We start from the raw sequence: 24,455 nt of genomic DNA, 5'->3' as shown, positions 1-24,455 counted from the left end.
GCCCACTAGTATTTAGATTAATGGATGTATATTGCACTCTAGGCTATACAGGGATGTTTTTGCTGTTGCTTAGCAACAGAGTACTCTCACAGTGCACGTGAACTAGGGTCCACTGGGAGAGAGAAACCTGTAAACATGGTGGCACTCTGTAATTGAATAGTAGTAATAATACAGTGAGGAACATAAGTATTTGAACACCCTGCGATTGTGCAAGTTCTCCCACTTAGAAGTCATGGAGGGGTTGGAAATTTACATTGTAGGTGTATTCCCACTGTGAGAGACAGCATTTAAAAAAGAAATTCAGGAAATCACATTGTATGATTTTTAAAAAAATGTATTTGTATTGCACTGCTGCACATAAGTATTTGAACACCTGGCAATCAGCAAGAATTCTGGCTCTCAAAGACCTGTTACTGTGCCTTTAAAAAGTCCACCTCTACTCCACTAATTAATCTAAATTAGTAGCATCTGTCTGAGCTCTTTTAAAGACACCTGTTCTCCCCACAGTCAGTCATACTCCAACTACTAGTATCGGCATGACAAAAGAGCTGTCAAAAGACACCAGAGACAAAATTGTGGACCTCCACAAAGCTGGAAAGGGCTACGGGGCAATTGCCAAGCAGCTTGGTAAAAACAGATCAACTGTTGGAGCAATTGTTAGAAAATGGAAGAGGCTAAAGACGACTATCCGTCTCCCTAGGACTGGGGCTCCATGCAAGATCTCACCTCGTGGGGTATCACTGATGATAAGAAAGGTGAGGAATCAGCCCAGAACTACAAGGGAGGAGCTGGTCAATGACATGAAGAGAGCTGGGACCTCAGTTTCAAAGTTCACTGTTGGTAAAACACTACACCGTCATGGTTTCAGTTCCCCTACTAAAGTCATCATATGTCCAGGCCCGTCTGAAGTTTGCCAATGACTATCTGGATGATCCAGAGAAGGCATGGGAGAAAGTCATGTGGCCAGATGAGACCAAAGTAGAACTTTTTGGTCTAAACTTCACTCGCCGTATTTGGAGGAAAAAGAAGGATGAGTTGCATCCCAAGAACACCATCCTTACTGTGAAGCATGGGGTTGGTAACATCATGCTTTGGGGTGCTTTTCTGCGAAGGGGACAGGAAGGACGACTGCACTGTATTAAGGAGATTGTGAATGGGGCCATGTATTGTGAGATTTTGAGCAACAACCTCCTTCCCTCAGTCAGAGCATTGAAGATGGGTCGTGGCTGGGTCACAGCCAGGACAACCAAGGAGTGGCTCCGTAAGAGGCATATCAAGGTTCTGGAGTGGCCTAGCCAGTCTCCAGACCTAAATCCAATAGAAAATCTTTGGAGGGAGCTGAAACTCCATGTTGCTCAGTGACAGCCCCGAAACCTGACAGATCTAGAGGAGATCTGTGAGGAGGAGTGGGCCAAAATCCCTGTTGCAGTGTGCGCAAACCTGGTCAAGAACTACAGGAAACGTTTGACCTCTGTAATTGCAAACAAAGGCTTCTGTACAAAATATTAACACAGATTTTCTCAGGTGTTCAAATACTTATGTGCAGCAGTACAATGCAAATAAATTCTTTAAAAAATCATACAATGTGATTTCCTGAATTTTTTTTAAATGCTCTCTCTCACAGTGGGAATGCACCTACAATGTGAATTTCAGTGGGAGAACTTGCAAAATCGCAGGGTGTTCAAATACGTATGTTCTTCACTGTAAGTAATATATTCTCATATACCAGACAATGTAGAGACAAAAAAGTGACTTTACGTTCTGTAATTGTAATCTGGAGGCGCACTTCTTTATTTTGATTATAGTGTCTTTTTAAACTTTTAATTGCTTGGGTCTGCTAATCTTGCTGTTTCACATGTTGCCAGTAAATAAGTGATGTGGAGCATTGCACAAAAGGTAAACATAGAATCACAATGGTACATCTGTGTCTCTATTCTAGGTTCTACGTTTGCTGCATTTAAAGGGCTAACTAAACTAGATATAATATAGTAGTAGATGGAAATAATCTAAGCAAATTTGCAACTGTTCTTTTTGCAATTTAGAATTGTCTTTCTGTACCTCACTCAAATTTTGTTGAAGAAATATGATTTAAAAGCCATACAACAATGCAAACTGTCTCCTAATGTCATTATCTACTTTATACTAGTTATTAATTAGGTGATGTTGGTATTTAGTTGGCTGATTAGTGAGGGGGCATTTTAGATGGATACTCAGATTTTTGTATTTCTGACAATGTAGGTTTTATCCAAAGACACCAAGCAAACCAAGAACAGCAAGATGGATGTAGAAATACTTTGCCTGGATGAACTGTTAAGTATCCTATTATTTGTGGACTGTTTACTGATGTACTGAGGTTTCTCAGCACCTGAAGTGAAGTAAAAACCCTGTAATAACATTTTTGCTAATATAAGAAAAATGCACCTTTTCAGCACACATACATTAAAAATGCTCAATGATCTTAAAGCTATGTTTCAATAAAATTGCTTCTAAAAGGTAGAGGTAATTATTATTTATTTATTATTTAAATACTGCTACTGACCCCTTCCATCCTGAGTGCAGGTTCTGTTAGCACCTAAAAAATGTCAACATATTTCTATGAAGCTGTAGGGTATATTGTGTAGCCTCCAGCATTTATAATGCAGCAAGATCTATTTTATAAATATATATACGCGACTGGTATCACAAGTTTATTAAAAAAAAAAAAAAAAAAAAAAAAAAAAATCTGACATAAAAAAATCTGATGTTTAGGTCCTCAACATCCTTGAGAAATGTCGGATTTTTTTATGTTTACTATAAACTTGATACTTTTAAAAGGGTGTGCCAGTCGTGAAACCTTTTTTCATAGCTTTAACTGTTGGGGATGGACTTACCCTTTAATAAGGTATTCCTATACCCCACTAGATGGCTAGGCACATGCGAAGTTCCCTGATGATATGAGCCTTTTCTTGCACATACCACACTATATGACATTGGTACTGTCCTTGTTAGGATATTTCATTAATTATCAATTGATTGATTCTGTTTATTGGGGTTACCAATATTGGATCAATCAATTTTATCATGGGACCATTTCTTATTACAACTACATATATATTTGTGACACTACAATCATATACAGGTATGGGATCCGTTATCTGGAAACCCGATATCCAGAAAGCTCTGAATTACGGAAAGCCTGTCTCTCTTAGACTCCATTTTACTCAAATAATTCAGATTTTTAAAATTGATTTCCTTTTTCTCTGTAAAATTAAAACCGTGCATTGTATTTGATCTCAAGATATAATTAATCCTTACTGGATGCAAAATATTCCTATTGGGATTTTTTTTAGCGGACTTAAGGTATGAAGATCCAAATTATGGAAAGACCCCTTATCTGGAATACCTTTGGTTCCGAACATTCTGGATAATGGATCCTATACCTGTAAATCTTGTTTAGGGCAATGTGCATTTGTGTTGCAATTCTGGCGCACATGTTCTTACCTAAACATTATGTTTTTATAGGATACATGTGAAGTACAAGGACACAAAACCCTTGGTGAAAGTTGAAGTAGAGAATATTGCTGCAGAATTAGGTGATTATTTCCTGCTCAGTATTTACCACCTACTTCTTTACGTATTAAGATTTAGGGGCACGTTTACTAAAATCCGTTCTTTTTCTGGGCTTAAATCATGATATGGTAAAAATTTGGAGTAACCACAATAATTTCTGATGTTCTAAAATGCCTCAAATGCTTTTATCAGTCGTACAAAAATATTGTAATTGTGTTCAGAAAGTTACAATATTTTCATGCTGAAAAGTTCATTATGCCACGAAAACCTTTCTGGCTTTGATGTGTTCCATGTCTGGCTTTGGAAGCCTTCCATAGGACTCAATGGTTCTCAACAGATCCAACCTGGTGAAAAGATAGTCACAAGTAAAGTTTAACCACAGCGTTAATCAATTCCGAAATGTTCGTGGTCATGAAAAATTTTGTGAAAATTTAACAAAAACTATGAAAAACTTGGAATTTTAACGATCTTTTTGCATACATTTCAAAATGTGCTATAAGTTAGAAAAAATATGAATTTATGTTAAAAATGTGTAGTAAATGCGCCCCTTTGTGTTAATTAATTCAGTAAATTAATCATCTCTAATATTTATTTTGGTTAGGGATGCAGAGAATCCAGGATTCGGTTCGGGATTCGGCCTTTTTTCAGATTCAAGTGCCTGGCCGAACCGAATCCAAATCCTTAAAGTCGAAGGTAAGGTAAAAAAAAAAAAAAAAGCATCATGAGAAAGTCTATGTAAGTACTGTTATAAGCACTTACAGAACTGCTGCTCTAAATCTTCAGTGAAAAGAAACACTACAAACTTTCTTTAGTTTTATTCTGTATACATGTTCTTCTGTGTCAGACTTCCTGCTCTCTAAAAAATCCTTTAGGGCATGGCACGAGTCTGCTCAGTTTGTTCCTCTCTCCCCCTCCCTTATCCTTCTCCCCTCCCATCTCTGCTGTGTAATCTAAGCTAAGAGCTGTTCCAGGAGCAGTGTGCAGGCAGGATAGTGAAATCAAACCAAGCTAAAATGGCAGCTGCTATTTTAAAACAAGCAGAGGAAACTTCTAGGGCTGTTTATTCAGGTATGGTAAAGCACTCCGCAGAATAAAAAATAGCGTTTTAGCTTTCACTATTGTGACTAATCTATTGGCAATAAAATGCCAAAATACCTTTCCTTCTCCTTTAAAATCATTTGAATTGTCGTCACATAAACACAGAAGTTGAAAATGTTTAACTTTGAAAAAAATCTAGTTTACATATGCAAATTTGGTCACATCTTTCATGAAGAATTCGGGCTCGGCTGAATTTAATAATAGTGGATTGTTGAATTTGCACTTCATGTAACGTGGTGTTTCTATGAAGTAATCAATATTTGTGGTTATTTTCACATCGGCCCCAGAATTTCTGTTGGAAGGGAAAGGTTCATTGGGGCATGACAAATCTTAGGCAACCCCCAGTGTTTAGAATCACTTAACCTGATACCCCACGCTATTGCTCCTGTTAATTGAAAACTGCCCTGGCCCAGGATACTTCTTGGTGAGTACTGCAGATTGACCCCCTCATACTTTTTGTGGGTGTACATGCGCAGTAATGTTAAAAGCCGAACTGTTACAAAAAAGGCAGCTTTTTCTCTCTTCTACATTGGCCACGGGCTATCAAAGACAGAAGAAGAGGATTACTCTGTAGTGCTCTCTAAGATGTACCCTGGGCTGGTGCACTTTTCTGCTAGCAGGAGCAGCGGCCCAGGGTATTGGGTAACTATTGGCACACCCCAGTGATTAATTCTTACCTTTTCCTTTTAAAGGGCACTTTTGGTCTCCTCCAATGAGATTTGTTTACTAGAGCTGTCAATTTTCCAGGTTAGAGTCAGGTTGGAGGTTACCAAACAGAACCTGGAAAGGTAACCTTATTTCCTATCTAATTTCCAATTAGAGCACTTAGATCTGCAAGCACAAAAATGATTCTCCTTTAAATGTATCATTATATAGAGGGCTGTCTATTTTAAACTACTTTACTCTAGGTGTCCTAGAGTACAGCACAGATATGATAAACTGCTTATAATTATGAGAATAATGTGGAGACTGGTATGAAAAAAATACAAATCCTAGAACACAGGCTTTGGGGTGAAGGGGAACTCTAAATGAACTACATATTTAGCACTGGGGAAATTATCCAATTGGCTCGGTCCTATGCTTTCAACGGGGCATAGGAAAAATCTGTTATCACCATAAAGGTTTATTTGGCACCTTCTGGAAATCTTAAAGAATGTTTTTTTCAGTATTTTAAAAAAAATGCCCATTTTAGGCTTATTATAGATGATATAATTCTTGGCCAGGAGGAAATTTTTATGCCACTCCTCATTAATTATGATGGAATGCCTGTCGCTGCTGGTAAATGTTGGTTTTGGCATTCTAGACCGTTAACTAATCAAAACCCCTCTACCACTGGGCACAACCTTGTCTGACATTAATTCGCTTTAAGACATACAGTATATGTCAAACAAAAGGCCTGGGGGCCAAATCCAGCCCACCTGGCTGTTTAATGGTGAGTGTGTCTGATCATCCAGCCTAATCAATTTCAATTTCCCCACATAGAAACTAAGGTGTATATTTTTCATGCTGTGTAAAACGTGGAGTGAAGCATTACCAGTAATGTTGCCCAAGGCATCCAATCAGATTTCAAAAGTAGCAAAGCATCTATTGGCTGCTATGAGCAACATCACCGGTAATATCTCCAGTTTTTTACACATTGTGATAAATATACCCCTTAGTATCTTACTAAGTATATTAATAAAAAATTTGGCCCGCGACTTAACCTGTGTTTTAGATTTCGGCCCCCTTATGTGATTGGGTTTGACACCCCTGCTTTAAGAGAAGCAAATTGAAATGTGTATCTAAAAGATATTTTACTTATAAGGGAATTGTCTGTTATTTGTCTAAACTTCTGTTGGCTTTGACACATTATTTGTTTTCTAGCATCCAAATCTAAGAACACACCTGTAGAGGAGTTGACTTATCGGAAAGCTCTCAGAATCGCATTAGATATTTTGAATGAAGCACCCACTGCAGTGAGTTTAGTTGATAACCATTGCAACAGTGAGACAAATAATACTTCCTCTAAAGATACAGTGTTTAAAGAAATGGAAAAAAACATTGGGAAGAACATTAATCAAAATTCATCCTGTACCACAAATAGGAGAAAGAACCCCCTTGAAAACAAGAGAAAAAGGCTGACTCAAAAACCTGACAAAATGGAGCACTGTGTTGCAGACAGCACAGAAGACATTTCTTTAAGTCCAATGCTACATGAAACAAACCCAGCATTAAATAGTTTGAGGAAAGAACATGACAGTTCTTTTGGTGCCACAAGTAGTATAAAGAAATCCCCTGATATAAAAAGGATGAGAAGTTTAAAAACAAATCGGGACACAGGAGCAGCAACTCCGCAAGATACAGAAGAACTTAGAGTTTCCAAAAGTCCTCAGGAAAATTTTGATTCCAGCTCCACTTCACCAAAGTGCATGGGTGCTGCAAAGAACGGTGAGCCAAGGAACACAAATGGCAAAATAAAGAAAGGAACAGGCAAACTGAATGTACAGAACAAGAAGCATGGTTTAAGAACATGTTATCCAACCAGGTTGACCCACACCAGCAGGGACTTAAGCTTGCAGACTTCTTTGGAAACAGAGAGTGGAATAAAATGTAAAAACCATCCTATTCAAGACAAGCAAGGTAAATTTAATATGGAGCAAAAGTGACTATCGTGGTTTTATATTTCTGTTTTATTAACCAGAAATTCATAAATTAAGGAGAACTAAACCCTAAAAATGAATATGGCTAAAATTGGCATATTTTATATACTGTACATACTGCACCAGCCATGATCCAGAACTTGTCACAGAGGCTCCCCATTTATCTATTCCATTGGCCACAAGAAGACTAAATTGTTGCCCCTGTAAAAGTGTTTACATTGTTGCCTTTCAGCTTATATGCACCAGAACACCCAAACTGGCTGGAGGTTATAGCAGAAAGCAAATGCCCTAAAACTGCCAAGATGTAGGGTACTCTATGCAAAGTTTGTAGTCATTTTTATTAGACACATGCAGGGGATAATAACCCTAAGAGATTAAAGGAGAACTAAACCCTCCACACATTTACAACTACCACCACTGCAAAGGCAGTGGGTCCCCCAAGAGAATCGCTTAATTTTGTGCATACTTACACATACTTTTGCAGCACTGGGGCCCTGGGCTCAATTCCTGCCCCCCAGACACTATCTACGTGGAGTTTGTATGTTGTCCCCATGTCAGCATGGGATTTCTCCCAGGTTTTTTTAGTCTCTTAACAAGAATGACGCAAATGTGTGAGAATGTGATAGGGGCCTTAGACTGTAGGTTCCACTCTGAGCAGGGACCGATGTGAATTATGTACAGTCTCTGTAAAGCCCTGAGGAAATGTGTCAACTATACATAAATGCCAGAAATTAAATAACGTACTTAAAATATTTCAAGAAAAGTATCTGAAGGGAGTATGTATGTTCTTCTGGAGCTCATTTGTATTTTCTCACTCCAAACACCAAACACATGCTGATTATGTCAACACTTAATAAATAAAGGATAATAAGAATAAGTTGATGAGTTTAAACATTAAAAAAAGTGACAAAAGTCTAACTTCACAGTTGGTTTGCTTTCTGGTTATAGGACATCTTCCTCTTTGTGGTATTCAACTGTAATATAGCAATTAGAATCTAATGTAGTTTGAGCAATCTATTTTCTGCTGACTTAGTGGAAGCATCTGGCACATGCTGCTGTGCACTTTTCCCACTGAAATGGTTTACCACAACCCTCACCTAATGTCCCTCTATCCATGAGTGCTTATCCTGTTATGAAAGTCATTAAATATATGAAAATTGATGCTTGGAGCACCCAATAATTGATGCACAGCTCAGAAGTGCTTTTACAGTGTCTGTTTTTTGCAAGATAAAACAGGCTATTTTATAATTGTATTATTGTATTATTCTTTATATAAGAATAATATTGTCTGCAGTGCTTTAAAGAGAGAATTAATCATCCACATTGGTGCACATTAGTGGAGCTTTAGTCTAGGGGAGTAGAAATATAAAATTTTTCACTTTTGCAAAGATAGTTACACATTACGATAATTATTTAACTGAGATATTGAACTTTGCTTTCTAGACTTCTCTCCTGAACTGTCTTCCTCTGATATGGAGCTAAACTCCCCAACAGGTGCTGTACATGATGCCATGTTGCCAGAGGAAGGGGATCCAGATGTGGAACTGCCAAGTTTCTTAAGACAGTCAGGTATTTAACAAGCTACTATAACTTTTTCAAAGTTAATTTGTAGTCTTCCTTCAGATAATGGAGTTTGCTGCTTTTTGTGGAAGTAAAATATGCCTCTAATGTGAAAGAAGCTGAGTCAGGAACTGTTGTGCTAAGGCTAATGGCACACAGGTTGTTTTCTCTGCAGGCCTTCCACCATCCTATTGCTTCAGTTCTTGGCTATTTGAACTAAGCACCAGCTGTGTGAAGTGGTTTACACAGAGATGGCAAGGGCAGTTTTTCATTTCCCCATCTCTTTTTCAGATCCTGTTTCATTTGAGCCCGGAATGTTTGTCTGGTGTAAATATCAAAAAATCCCCTACTGGCCATCATTGGTATGTATTTACAATCTAGGTTTGGCTTAGTGTGAATTTTAAATATATTTTCTAAATGCTTTGTTGGCTATTTGTGATTTTTTCCTTTTTTTGGCATGCATGGTTTTTATAGGTCAAAACCATACGTAGGAAGGACCATAAAGCAAGTGTGCTATATGTTGATGAGACACTGGCAGACCCCAACAACAAAGCAAAAGGGTAAGCTAAATTACAGTAACAGTTCATGGATCATGTTCTGTGTGTTTCTTAAATGGCATTATCAGTACGTTTTAACCTGTTGGGATTTTCTAATATGAATGGAAGAATACGGGGTTGTGTAGAAGTGTGTAGGGAATACTGCACCTTTACAGAAGTGAAGTCAGAGAACTGATGCAGTGAATGATGAATGCATATTTTTCTCATTCAGTTTTTCTGTTTCCCTGCGCAACTTAAAGCACTATGATTGTAAAGAGAAGCAGCAACTTCTGGTAAGTCATTGGTAGATCTCTAACTGTGTACTAATCCATTAAAAGCATATGTATGTACAGTGGTGCTTGAACATTTGTGAACTCTTTAAAATGTTCTATATTTTATATAAATGTGACCTAAAACATCTGATTTTCAAACAAGTTGTAAAAGTAGATGAAGCAAACCTAATTAAACAAATGAAAAAAATTATATTTGGTCATGCATGTATTAAGAAGAAAATGATGCAATAACATATCTGTGTGTGGCAAAAGTAAGTAAATTAGGCTTTCTCGGTACTTGTTGTGACCACCTTGTGCAGCAATAACGTTTGCGGTAACTGTTGATCAGTCCTGCACATTGACTGAATTTTAGCCCATTCCTCCATACAGAACCCAGGCCCAAACCAGGACACTCCCACCACCGTGTGATACAGGCCTTCAGTTGCTTAGAAATTACACGGGGTTCCTTTGTAACCCTTTCAGACTATTTGACACCATGTAGTTGGAGTTATCTTTGATGGTCGACCACTTTTTGAATTTTTTCCGTTTGTACACACTATGGGGGACATTTACTAATACACGAACGCTCTAAGCGTATTTTCGGCAAATTTTTCGTATTTTTCGTACTTTGCGAAAAAAATTTGTGCGACAAAATCATATTGTTGCGCCAAGTACAACAGTTTCAGATTCATTCAAGCTCGGTATCGTGACTTTCCTTGGGCCAGGTTGGAGCTGCAGAGTGCCATTGATTCCTATGGGAGGCTTCCAAAATCATGTACAGAAGGATCAAAGTCAGAAAGGTTTTCCTGCATTTTCCTGTCTTGTACCCTTTTCCAGCTTTGTGGGCATCAAAAACTTTTTCTGAGATCTTCAGACACCTCTCTTGTTCGTGCCATAATACACTTCCACAAATGTGTTGTATATGTTATCAGGCTTTGCTTGATCTCCATTCTTTAAATTAAACAGGGTCTCTCACACCTGGTTGTCATCCTAATGACTGAAATCACCAGACTCTGATTTCACCTTTTAAATTATATGATAATCACTTACTTTTGCCACACACAGATATGTTATTGGATCATTTTTTTCAATAGATACATGACCAAAAATATTTTATGTTTCATTTGTTTAACTAGGTTTTCTTCATCTACTTTTAGGACTTGTTTGAAATCAGATGATGTTTTAGGTCACATTTATATAAAAATATATAAAAGTGTTAAGGGTTCACAAACTTTTGAGAACCACTGTATTTTAGCAGCTACTATACTGAGATACATTTATGCTTTTATGTTATTATTAAATAATATTATTTAAATCCTCCAGAAACCCCCCATGCCAGTATTTACTCTATTTACTTATTAATAGATTAGGAGTGAGGTATTACACAGTAGTTGCTCCTCTTTGGTAATACATTAATATTTGCTTGGGGTTTGGGTTAGCTTCTGTTGAACTGGATTCTCAGGTGTAGAATTGCCATTTTAGAACCATTTATATTTTTTCTACTTTATTATGTTTATTATAAGAAAATTGCTAAAGGTTTCCTATTGTTGTAGGAAAAGGCCAGAGAATGCTATGGTAATGCTGTAGACTGGTGTAATGAAATGATAAAAGACTACTGCATTCGGATGGGTACGTTTATACAACATGAGTTTGATTTTTTGAAGGTGTCCCTGTATATGGGGCAGTTCATCTTTAACATAGCATGTTGCAGACTATGATATTATGAGACAGTTTGCTATTCTTCAGCTCTCCTACATAATGAGCAGCGAACTGGACCTTGGCAACAAAACATTGATGTGAATAAGAGACTGGACGATGAATAGAAAATGGGTGTAAATAGAAAAATAACTAATAAAAAGTAACGGCAAAAGTAAATCTGTAGCCTCATAGAGCAATAGTTTTTTCTGGGCCAGTGACCACTATCTGAAAGCTGCAAAGAAGTAGAGTTCTCTGACCTGCATTTTGTACGCAGACTGAGGAAAGCAGATCCACTCTTGTGTGCTTTTTCCTGTAGCTCCATTGATAAGCGCAGCATCAGCCTGTGTGAAACTACACAAAGCAGATATCCACTTAAGGTGGCCATACACGTTAAGATCCGCTCGCCTGACGAGATCGCAAAGCAAGCGGATCTTCAGGCTAAACGATAAAATTAGAACGCTGGTAATAGGTGCAATTGGTTCGGGGACCGCGTCAACGATTCGACACGGCCCCTGATCCAACTAAATTTTTTAATCTGCCCGATTTCAGGCCAGATGTCGGTTGGGCAGGCCTGTCGTTTGTTCCCCTACACGGGCCGATAAGCTGCCAAATCAGTCTAAGGGAACGATATTAGGCAGCTACAATCGGCCCGTGTATGGCCAGCTTTAGTGTTGCTCCACACAGGCTGACACTATAGCTGTCAGTGGAGCTATAGGAGGGAGAACATGACAGTGGATCTGGACAGTGTACAAAACGCAGATGGAGGAAAGCACTACTGCTTGTGCCCTTGGGCTTAGGCAAAATGAGTGGATCTTTACAATTGCCCTTAGTTGTGGAGATGTTGAAAGGCAATATAAGTTTGCTAAGGACAGGTGCCTGTGATGTTCTGATTAAAGCACTCCCAGCCCATAGGTGCATACAAAATTAGGCTTGTGCTTTGCACAGTTACAGGAAGTAACTGTGCAAACTTATACTAATTCATACCAATATCCCCAACAAAACAGCATGGGGGTCATTTATAAAATTTGCGCAGTGCAGAATTATTCACACATTGAACATATTTGCACTGCCTGCGTTGATATTTATAAAGCTGGACAAGACTGGTGCAATTAATGTGCAAACGTAATTGCAAAATTTGCAGAAAAATATTTGCTAACTGATTTTGCAAATTGTGAATCTATATGCAAAAAGAGAAAAGCAGCACTATATTCGCACATAAAAAATATATAATAAACTGGAGCAAACAACCATTTGCAAAAAAAAAAAAAAAGCGCTACATAAACTTTATAGATGACCCCCCCCCCCCCCCCCCATTTTTTTTATTCGAGCAAAACAGGAATTATCAGGGCACACCTATATTCTTTGCCCTCCAAGGTACATAAAGTGAAGGACTCCAGTTTATGCCAGACTGAACCAACATGAAGAACCAATTGCCAACCTTTTTTCTTATGGAAGTGAGGTGCTTTCCTTACCGGGAAAATATCTCCCCCTTCGACATAAGTTTATTCAGTTGGACTAATATAGAACAGATGCATAAACACTAAATCAGAAATAAAAAAAAAATTTCTGCAGACACATACTTTATTCCACAGACTGAAATGAAACCATGCTAGTCTGACTATGCTTTTCAGAGTGAACCAACCCAATCACCCATTTTTTGTGCACTTTGCCCACTGCATTGAACATTGTTCACGGGCCTCTGCGCTCCATGGGGACGGGGGGTACACAAGGAAAAGTGGCAGGAGGCGCAAGCCACTTCCTTAACTGACACTGCGTTCTTGACTGAACACCCAGAGCCCACATCAGGGCCTTGTCCTAACAACAAAGAATAAGCAAACCTATTTTTATATCACTAAAATTATGTAAAATCATGCCCTGAATAACATACCTTCCTCCCTGCACTCAATCTTATGCAGATTCTGTACCACAAGCAACTCAACTTCTAAGCTCTCCTATCTCTGTTCAGATGGTCAAAGAATACAGAGCGAGAAGGGGCTTTTATAAATGGCTTACTCGTCTTTTAGGGCAAGCGGTAAAGACAGGGCTAGCTGTGCATCCTGATAATGCACTCTTCACTCAGCGCTAGAATTTTCATGGTTGCTAGGGTGGGAGCCTACCAACCAGGTAATAAAAACAATTAAAGATTAACCACCCTTCATAGATATATAGATTATAGATCAGTAATAGATGTAAGTAGCCTGCATACTTTTAAATTAATAATAAAGTTATTTTTTTAACCGTTAATAATCTCTGTAGAGAGCTGTGTAAACATGTCGGCTCTATATAAATTTCAGGAAATAAACCATTAGGTTTACGTTGAATAGGGCTAAAGGAAAGTAATTTGCATAACTTTTGTTTTAAATAGGCTTTTCACCACCAATCAGGCTGGGAGCATAGAGACATGGGCCAATGCTAGTCCGAGTCGGCTTGAGGACCACATCAATGTGGTCTTGTTCCGACAGCCTGCTTAGTGGCAAGTATGATCAGATTGCTGGCTCAATGCCAACTGATTGGATCAGCCCGATATTGCAGAGTTCTGGTTGTCACTCAAGTTTTATCAGATTTAAGGTTTGAAGAAGAAAAAATAGAATTGAACATAAACATGAATTACATTGTTCTATTAAAATCTAGTCTATTTCAATAAACTTAAAAAAAAGTTAAAACTTGAGACACAATTTCCATTGACTTCTATAGAAATTTGACAGCTTTTACTCGCTGAGTTAAGTCATGTGATTTAGAAAAGTATTCTCAAGTATACTCACAACAGTGTGCTTTCCACTTTTTTTCTTGAATTGTGGAAAGATGCAATCTGAAATATTGATTAGTCTGTCCCAAGTATACGGTGAAAATATGTGATAGCCACTTATTGTTGGCTGCACTTATTCAGGAAAAGTAAATTCACCATAATCTTATTAAAAAGCCTTTATTGCCTTTCATTTTACTGCTTTCATCATCCTCCTGGGTATCTCTTGCCACACTTAATTCATTCACACTTAATGCTCTGGCATCCTTATTTAGGAATGTGTGCTGTCCCCTTTTCTACCCTTAAAAAAACATTTGAAGAAGCAGAAGTTTCTTTGTAACAAAATATATATATATTTTTGTAGGGTGTGCCTCATTTTCTGGATCTTTTGTGGAATACTGTACTGCTGATATAAGTAAGTGAAACCCACTCCTAATGTATCTTTAGACATGACTTTGTTTCTGTTAATTTTTAAAGGAGAAGGAAAGGCTAATAAAGAATTAATCTCAAGCTGCAGGCATACCTTCAGTTCTCTCAGTAGTGCCCTTAAGTCTCCCCATATTTCTCCCGTTCAGATGATCAGAAGCCAAACCGGAAGAAAAAACGCTGAGCTGTGTAAAGAAAGTTCCCATAATGCCTCACTCCTGCACCAAGAGCAAGACCGGTGTACATGCTCAGTTAGTAAGACTATGAGGAAGCTTCCTGGTGATTGGCTCAGATCCTCATTATTAAAGGGGGGGGAGTGAGTTCTTAGCATTCCTCAGGGAGGGGGGGGGGGCAGGAGAGAGCTGCGTGTCTCTGGCAGAGGAAAACAGACACAACAGAGAACAGAGAACTCAGTGCAATGTTTCTGTGAGTGCTTATGGCTGTATTTACATAGACCTTTCTGATAAAGCTTACTTAGTTTTACCTTTAATACTGCTTTCATCTCACCTTAAAAATAGTAGTAGTAGGGAAGGAGTTCAACTATAACAAATTGATTCCTTGTTTCTAAGGTTACCCTGTTCGGAGGGAGTTGCAGTTTGGCAAGTCTCGGTTGTTCTTCCCTGCAGTGGATACTGAGAGTGAAGATTCTCAAACAGAAGCGACTCCTAGCAAGTCCCATCCAGGCAGAAAGTTATTGCCAGACCGTGCACGAGCAGCAAGGGATCGTGCAAATGAAAGACTGGTGGACTTTATTGTTAAGACCAAGCAGGCTGAGAATCATCTTATGGACATACTTGCAGGGAGAAAGAAATCCCACTGGTTACATGATTTTCAGGTTGCAGACCGACATATGACCTGTATAGAGACCTATCTGGAAGATGAGGAACAAGTAGAATACGTGGTTACATATCTGCAGAATGTTTGCGAGCAGATGGGCTGTGCAGCACAAAGGCTGATGAATAAAGACCCAGCAGCCTTTATTATGGATGTTTTGCTTCCGGAGGTAACATTCTTTAGCATTAGTAAATGAGCCACTGTGTGGGATAATTAGAGTCAAAATTAGTATTTTTAAAAAATATTCCATTAACCAAGTATGGGCTTCTAAAGTGTATGAATTGTGCAGCATTTTTAATTGTCACTTCCCAATTCCCAGGGAATGATAACTGAAAAAGATCAGAATTTTCCTGAGGTAATGGCACACACAAGCATTTGGTCACTGTGATTGTCATAGGCTGTGATTCTTTCTCAGAGGCAGTGTCACACAGGCATATTTGATCATGATTTAACTTACCCTCACCCTCCACTGGCTCCAATAGGAATCACCTAAAAGGGGCAAGTGCCTGCTCTTGTAAGGCAACTTTTACCTTAAAACATGGCATTGTATTTAAAATATAGAAAACAAGCAACAATTAAAAAATGTCAGAATATGGATTCTGACTTTTTTTTTATATCTTTCAGTGCCTATGATGTAGTCTCTAAGCTAGGGCAAAGCTGCACTCTTATTTTTGTATTTAACCATTATTTCCCCTGTATGTCTTGTCTCTGATATTTTCACAAGAGTGATTTCTCTTCTCTCCATGCTGCCCTGCATTTACCTATGCCTGGTCCAGGTGATCAGCTAGCAGCCACTGCAAAAGGAGCACTGTACTATAGCAATGAACTATAGGGCACAACTGAGGCGGCAGATGCCATTTATTTTTTATGTAGAATGTTTTGGTTCTATGGAATTCCTATAGATCTATAATACATTGTGAGTGCTGTAATCTCACCTCCTACATTAGCTTTTGAAAAATACTAAGCAGTATCTCAAAAATGTATTTGTAGATTGACGTTTATGTCCTGTACTCCGTACCAGGCCCAGACTGGCAGTCTGGATTCTGCAAATGCCAGTAGGGCTGCTGTCAGACTCCATAGACAGTCTCTGTTTGGTGAGTTATTTGGGCCTTTCTCAAGATAACACACTTATAACTGATCAAACTGATTGACAGAAAACAAACTTCACAGTGATGTCATAAACACTTTGTAAACCTATGCATGATCAAAACGTGACAATATACTGCAGGGTTTTATGTATTTAGGTTTTGGTCAGTTATGAGTGTGTTATCTTGAGAAAGGTCTGAGTTGATCTACAATTATGTTTTTGGGATTTTCTTTTGCAGCACTGTATACAGTCATATGAAAAAGTTTGGGAACCCCTCTCAGCCTGCAAAATAATTTACTCCACTTTCAACAAAAAAGATAACAGTGGTATGACTTTCACTTCCCAGAAACCTCTAGGTACTGGGGTGTTTTCTGAACAAAGATTTTTAGTGATGCAGTAATTAGTTGTTGTTTAGTTGTATGACATTAAATCAAATGTGAAGAACTGGCTGTGCAAAAATGTGGGTACCCTTGTAATTTTGCTGATTTGAATGTATGTAACTGCTCAATACTGATTACTGGCAACACCAAATTGGTTGGATTAGCTTGTTAAGCCTTGAACTTCATAGGCAGGTGTATCCAATCATGAGAAAAGGTATTTAAGGTGGCCAATTGCAAGTTGTGCTTCTGTTTGACTCGAAGCAACTCTCAAAAGATCTGAATATAAAGATTGTATAGGAGCGGCATATGCGGAGGATTGTGAGAATGGTTACAGACAACCCAAAGATCACCTCCAAAGACCTGCAAGAACATCTTGCTGCAGATGGTGTATCTGTACATTGTTCTACAATTCAGCGCAATTTGCACAAAGAACATCTGTATATTAGGGTCATGAGAAAGAAGCCCTTTCTGCACTCACGCCACAGTCGTTGTTGTATGCAAAAGCTCATTTAGACAAGCCACAGACATTTTGGAACAAAGTGCTTTGGACTGATGAGACAAAAATGTAGTTACTTGGTCATAACAAAAAGCACTTTGCATGACGGAAGAAGAACGCCGCATTCCAAGATAAATACCTGCTACCTGTCAAATTTGGTGGAGGTTCGATCATGCTGTGGGGCTGTGTGGCTAGTTCAGGGACTGGGGCCCCTTGTTAAAGTTGAGGGTCGGATGAATTCAACCCAATATCAACAAATTCTTCAACAAATTACGCAGGGGTTGGATATGTGGTTGGACAATGACCCTAAACACAGTTGGAAATCTACAAAGGCATTTATGCAGAGGGAAAAGTTCAATATTCTGGAATGGCCATCACAGTCCCCCCCCCCCCCGATTTGAATGTCATGAAAAATCTATGGGATGATTTGAAGCAGGCTGTCCATGCTCAGCAGCCATCAAATTTAACTGGAGAGATTTTGTATGGAAGAATGGTTAAGGCATGTTATATATTTAAAGGAAGTTGCTACTTTTTCATATGACTGTGTGTGTGTGTGTGTATATATATATTTCTCCAAGAGATATGTGCACTCCAGCGTAGATCAATCAGCTTTATTAATAACTTACATCATAGCTCAAACATCAACGTTTCGGTCTGGGTCTAGGACCTTGTTCACGATGTCAAACCCCACTAATGAATTCACTTCAATACATCCCATTTATACAAAACAAAACCCCCACCTCCAAACATTTCGTAACCACCCGTTAGCTCCACCTCCCCCAACCACCTCCCACTGGTTATAGTTAAAGGGACGTGGACTGCTATATACACAAATGGAAGTATAATACAAGCATATTAAAAAACAATGTTAAAACATTATTAAAATTCATTATAACCGTAATTCATCTAATGGCCAAAAAGCAATTAAAGGAGCAATATTCATTCAAGCCCCTAGGAGACAATGTGTCCAATTTCTTTATCCAAAATGTTTCACGCTGAAGGAGTAATCTAGACCGATCCCCCCCCCCGCGTCTGGGCATGGGTACATGATCTATAGCCATATATCTAAATGTGGGCAATCTATGGCCACACTCGAGAAAATGTTTAGCCACCGGTTTAGTAGTTTTATTATCACGATAAGCCGTATTTATTGCCGATCTATGTGCATCCATCCGTAATCGTAACATCAAATCAGTCTTTCCCACGTATGAAAGACCACAGGGGCACGTGATTTAATATATTACATGTGTAGTAGTACAAGAAATGTGATGTCTAATCCTAAAACGCTTCCCCATATGGGGATGTGAAAAGCTACCCCCCGGGTGAAACTGGGTCACTGACCACCAAGAGATCCCTCAAATTCTTCCCTCTACGGTATCCAACAGTAGAGGGAAGAATTTGAGGGATCTCTTGGTGGTCAGTGACCCGGTTTCAAGTTATGCCCTGGAAAAAGGCCCTGCAACATGGTTGAATAATAACAAAATGGGGTGTTTTAGATGCCCTTCGTGTACTTCTTGTCGGTATATGACCCCGGGGGGTAGCTTTTCGCATCCCCATACGGGGAAGCGTTTTTAGGATTAGACATCACATTTCTTGTACTACTACACATGTAATATATTTAATCACGTGCCCCTGTGGTCTTTCATACGTGGGAAAGACTGATTTGACGTTACGATTACGGATGGATGCACATAGATCGGCAATAAATACGGCTTATCGTGATAATAGAACTACTAAACCGGTGGCTAAACATTTTCTCGAGTGTGGCCATAGATTGCCCACATTTAGATTACTCCTTCAGCGTGAAACATTTTGGATAAAGAAATTGAACACATTGTCTCCTAGGGGCTTGAATGAATATTGCTCCTTTAATTGCTTTTTGGCCATTAGATGAATTACGGTTATAATGAATTTTAATAATGTTTTAACATTGTTTTTTAATATGCTTGCTTTATACTTCCATTTGTGTATATAGCAGTCCACGTCCCTTTAACTATAACCAGTGGATGGTGGTTGGGGGAGGTGGAGCTAACGGGTGGTTACGAAATGTTTGGAGGTGGGGGTTTTGTTTTGTATATATGGCGATGTATTGAAGTGAATTCATTAGTGGGGTTTGACATCCTGAACAAGGTCCTAGACCCGTACCGAAACGTTGATGTTTGAGCTATGATGTAAGTTATTAATAAAGCTGATTGATCTATGCTGGAGTGCACATATCTTTTGGAGAAATATACAAGGTACAACCCTATGTAGCACCCGCTTATTTTGCCTAAAGGATTGATTGATTGATTAATTAAAGGGAGTGCGGACCTATTGGTGTATTATATACAGTGTATGTATGTATATATATATATATATATATATATATATATATATATATATATATATATATATATATATTACACACACACACAGTTACATTACACACAGCTAGTAAGCTGCACATCATAAACAGTAGATGCTAACTGGGTGCATGTGCAATGTTGTACTATGCAAATAGTCTAGGGACTGAATAAAAACCTCACTTTTTAATTTTTCTCCTAATGTTTCTTTTGTGAAAATTCCTGTGAGTGCCATCATTATTCTCCTATTTATACAGTCATGGCCAAAATTGTTGGCACCCCAGAAATGTTTCCAGAAAATCAAGTATTTTGTGTTACATTATGTCCATTTTTTTTCCCTCCCTTTTTTGTTCTGTTCCAATACACACATTACATAACATGTTACTGCAATACTTTTCTGTGAGAAATACTTGATTTTCTGGAAAAATCTCTGGGGTGCCAACAATTTTGGCCATGAAATAATTAATTTGCCTTTACTACTTGCTCGCAGGAGCTAATAATGGAAACCATCTTTATTTTCACTCCTACAGGCTGTTATTTTTGCTATATCAGCTATTGACAGAATTAATTATGAAAAAGCAGAAAAGAAGTATTTGAATGGCCCCTCTGTCAGTAAAAGGTAGGATGACACTAGGTATAAAAAAGAAACTTACTGTCTTTGCTAAACATAGTGTGCCGTGCTCCAGCATGTCATATGCAATCACTAATTCTATCATTTTTTCTTTTAAGGGAAAGAAACTTGTTTGAGGAACAAATTTTGAAGAATAAAGAGTCAGAGATGCGTGGAAGTAAGCTGGAATCAAATAAAGAACAAAGGGAATGAGATTAAAGTTGTGAATGTGGACTATTTGGTGCGTGGACCTGTAATGAAGTTTTATGCAGGATTAAAGGCTTTTCTTTATTGGCCAGTTATATGAACCGCTCTGTGTTTTCTTCATGAAAGTATCTATCAGAAAGGATACTTTTAACTGAGCTGTAACAAATTCAGGGAACCATTGACCATACTACTTGCAATTAACATAATTATCATGTGGCCTGTACCTGATGACCTTCAACTTGATATAGACACTTTTGCCAAAAAGCAATGCCATCTTGAGACATGACTAGTTAGGTTTAGACTTGTTTTTGGACTAGGAAAGCTCAAGCTTAATCATGTTTAATATATTAAAACACTCAGAAATTTCAGGGTCAACTGGTGAGCTAGGAAGGCAGTGGATCACTTGCTGTGAGCCCAAGACCAGCCTTTTCCCAAAGTGTTTATCTGTGTTTATATAAAGTCTGTCTTGTGAAAACTGTAGAATGTATATCTGTATGTCTCTTGATTAAAGCCAGAGCCCATATAGCACATTATTATCTGAAATGTTATGTTCTGTGAATGAATGAATGTATTTTATAGGTGTTGAATCCTTCTTACTTTAATTTTATTTTGTTTGTCATTAAATTCCAGCCTGCTAAATAAAAAAAAAAATGTTATCAATGCAAAAGGACTTATGCCACTCTGATTGCTACCTTTTCAGTACATCAGTGGGTTCCGTTAAGCAGTAAATGTAAATACATTATTTCTAATAAAGTGAATATTACATTGTAATAAATCTATTCTTGGTCTTATGGTCTTTTGCTGCTGCTTGTTTTAGTTGGTTCTGCTACAGCATGTTAAACAAAACCATACCTTGCTTTTGTATCTTAATTGCTTGAACATTTACCAAATGGTATTTGTTAATATATCCAACAAGATCACTAGATGAATCATTAAATATTGTTCCCCCTAACAAATGCCAGTTCATATTGGGTTTACTTATCTACCCTAATGGTCCTTGTCATACAGGTAAATTTATATTTAGCTGCCGGTTGGACTGCAACTGGCTGGCATGAAGGTTATTGCTGTTAACTTGAATCGCAGGGGTCCTAGTCTTCATTCCAGCCAGGGCTCTGCCTACAAGGAGTTTGTGTGTTCCTCCTGTGCTTGTGTGGATTTCCTCCCTCTCTCCAAAAACATACAGGCAGGTTAACTGGCTCCTGTTAAAAATGACCATAGTGTATGTGAATGCAATAGATGCAGAGAATTATGCTGAATATTGAACCAAAGCCAAACAAAGTAATTCCTTTGTAGCAGAAGTTTCCATAAATTCCATATACAGTCTCCATATACAGTCTTTCTGGTGTCATGTGCAAGTGGTATGTGTGCCATATTTCTGCGCAACTGAATTGTGCCAATTGATACAGGCTGCTGAGGGAACCATGGAGCTGCCGCGTGTTCCAGAGTTGCCAGTAACTCCAGGTATCCCATGTCAATAGGCACAGCGGCTGTCAATTTGGAACAGAAGGCATTATAGATTTAAGTAGCACAGAGTGCAACTGTGTGAGTGCGTGGAGTGTATTTCACATGCAATTGACTGCAGGGTGACATCAACTGCACCTGTGATGTACAAGCCCTAGTGTTTTTTTTAATTATTAAAGTGATGCTAAAAAATGGGTCACTAATTCACAACTGCAGAGAATCTGTTACCCAAAGTGCACATGAATGGCTGTTTGGCCATTTAAAAACATTTTAAGGTTGGTATTGCCACTGTCACAAGGTGACAACCCTATATTACAATCCTGTGTATAAACAGATAACACTGGCGTGAAATATGACCTTACAATTTGCAGACTATGACATAACGGAGTAACATATATTTCTTCCGCTTGCCCCTTCTAGCCACTAAAATTTAAATGTACTCCCCATCTCACACATTTCACTCCACTTGCACCGTTTTACAGTAATGAACTTAATGGACTTTTGCCAGCTCTAATTATCTACCTCACATGAAGTATTGCAGTGCATTAAAGGAACAGTAACACTAAAAAATTAAAGCTTTAAAGTAATAAAAATATAATGCACTGTTGCCCTGCACTGGTAAAACTGGTGTGTTTGCTACAGTAACACTACTATAGTTTATAAAATAAGCTGCTGTGTAGCCATGGGGGCAGCCATTCAAGCTGGAAAAAAGGAGAAAAGGCACAGGTTACATAGCAGATAACAGATAAGCTCTGTAGAATACAATGGGGTTTTATCTGTTATCTGCTATGTGCCTGTGCCTTTTCTCCTTTGAATGGCTGCCCCCATGGCTACATAGCAGCTTATTTATATAAATTATAGTAGACTTTCTGAAGTAAATACACAACTTTTACCAGTGCAGGGCAGCAGCACATTATATTTTAGTTACTTTTATACACTTTAATTTTTTTGGTGTTACTGTTCCTTTAATGGGCATTACAATGATTGTAAACTCTTGTTTCCCTTGAATAGGTTGTGATAGTTATATTAAACTCTTGTACTTATATTTTGACTATACTTTTATGTACATGGTGTATTTTGGATAGCCTATCCTGTAATTCAGGTCTGTCAAACTGGGATTTTTTACCAGTGCAGGGCAGCAGCACATTATATTTTAGTTACTTTTATACACTTTCGTTTTTTGGTGTTACTGTTCCTTTAAGAAACTTATTTTAAAGGAAGGCAAATTGCATATATTTTGACCTTGGTAAAGATACACCCTGCCTCCGTGTTCTTTATATTGTTTTCTTGTTATCTGCATTGCAAGCTTGGAACATGAAATAAGGTTGCATGGATCCTTCATCACATATATGAAATGTGTATGTCTAACCAGCAGGGTAGACTATTTATTTTAGATGCTATTTATGCAAATAACTTATTTTTAATTATACCTTTGTAACTCTGTATTAATAAAATTCATTACAATCCTGATTGGAGCAACATTCCAGATTATTTATTCCAGGAAGATCTTTGCAAGTCATTCTGAATTAAGAAAGCAAGTTGGATGACTGGCAAAATGTCTTCAAGAAAAACACAGCAAGTCCAGTTGATTTGACTTATTACTCCAGATATACCATGACCAGGATGAATGAGAATCTTCACAAACATTACTATCCTGGGTTTTTAGTAGGCTTACCGGAGAAGGAAAGGTGAAATCACTGGGAGGTGTTGAAATGTTAGGCACCCCCCAGCGATTGTATTCACTTACCTGATACCCCAGGCTGGTGCTCCTGTTAGCAAAGAAACACAGACGCCTGGGGTACCTGCAGGCAAGCAATCCTCTTACGTCATGCGCAGTAAAGTGAAAGGCCACAGTTTAACAAAAAAGCTGGCTTTTTTTTTTTTTTTTAGTATACTGTGAATGCAAGGGCTCCAGGATAGTAGCGATAGGAGAAGGAAGAGGATCGCTTGCCTGCATGTCCCACGGGCTACTAATTGGAGCACCAGCCTGGGGTATCAGGTAAGCGATCTTAATCAATGGCCCCCTTTCCTTCTCCTTTAAAGGAAAAGTAACACTAACATTTTTTAAGTGAAAAAGCTATTCTACCCTGCACCAATAACTGTCCTATCCTGCAAACCCCTTAGTATTTTGAATGCTTTAAAAGAAAATACCTGTTAAAACTTGGCTTCCTGTTAATTGAACTAAGGCGATACAGCGAAGGAAGGAGCAGCAATCACTATGCGACGATCGATTGATCGAGTCTAGCCTTCCTTCTGTATAGGAAGGAGCCAGGCTAGACTCGATCGTCACATAGTTGATGCCTGCTCCTTCCACCACCTTAGTTGAATTAACAGGAAGCCAAGTTTTAACAGGTATTTTCTTTTAAAGCATTCAAAATACTAAGGGGTTTGCAGGATAGGACAGTTATTGGTGCAGGGTAAAAGACCCCTATAAAACAGATCCGATGCCTAATACTAACGGTGTCAGTGCACACAGCCAAACGCAGCACGCATAGAGCAAAAAAGTGGGCAACTGGG

General features: G+C 38.4%; 1 protein-coding gene across 4 annotated transcripts in view; it reads left to right on the top strand.

The window, feature by feature from the left end:
- pwwp3a (PWWP domain containing 3A, DNA repair factor) overlaps positions 1-21,256 on the top strand; it is a 30,189-nt gene extending 8,933 nt beyond the window's left edge. For 2 of the 4 annotated variants that reach the window (XM_004911014.4, XM_012954592.3), the window contains exons 3-14: positions 2,239-2,309; positions 3,502-3,572; positions 6,511-7,266; positions 8,730-8,855; positions 9,138-9,208; positions 9,321-9,406; positions 9,615-9,675; positions 11,208-11,283; positions 14,460-14,510; positions 15,091-15,524; positions 20,191-20,279; positions 20,390-21,256. In XM_004911014.4, the coding sequence (XP_004911071.2) occupies positions 2,239-2,309; positions 3,502-3,572; positions 6,511-7,266; positions 8,730-8,855; positions 9,138-9,208; positions 9,321-9,406; positions 9,615-9,675; positions 11,208-11,283; positions 14,460-14,510; positions 15,091-15,524; positions 20,191-20,279; positions 20,390-20,483 (1,986 nt within the window). In that variant the 3' untranslated portion in view covers positions 20,484-21,256. Of the gene's footprint in view, positions 1-2,238; positions 2,310-3,501; positions 3,573-4,740; positions 5,436-6,510; positions 7,267-8,729; positions 8,856-9,137; positions 9,209-9,320; positions 9,407-9,614; positions 9,676-11,207; positions 11,284-14,459; positions 14,511-15,090; positions 15,525-20,190; positions 20,280-20,389 lie in introns of those variants that run through there. The other 2 variants (XM_002937380.5, XM_031904753.1) reach the window with 2 other exon arrangements.
- The last annotated feature ends 3,199 nt before the right edge of the window (positions 21,257-24,455 follow it).

This window comes from Xenopus tropicalis, chromosome 1 (genome assembly GCF_000004195.4).
Source record: "Xenopus tropicalis strain Nigerian chromosome 1, UCB_Xtro_10.0, whole genome shotgun sequence".
Lineage (NCBI taxonomy): Eukaryota > Metazoa > Chordata > Amphibia > Anura > Pipidae > Xenopus > Xenopus tropicalis.
Note: the sequence above shows the minus strand (reverse complement) of the source record. Positions and strands in the feature narration are given on the sequence as shown.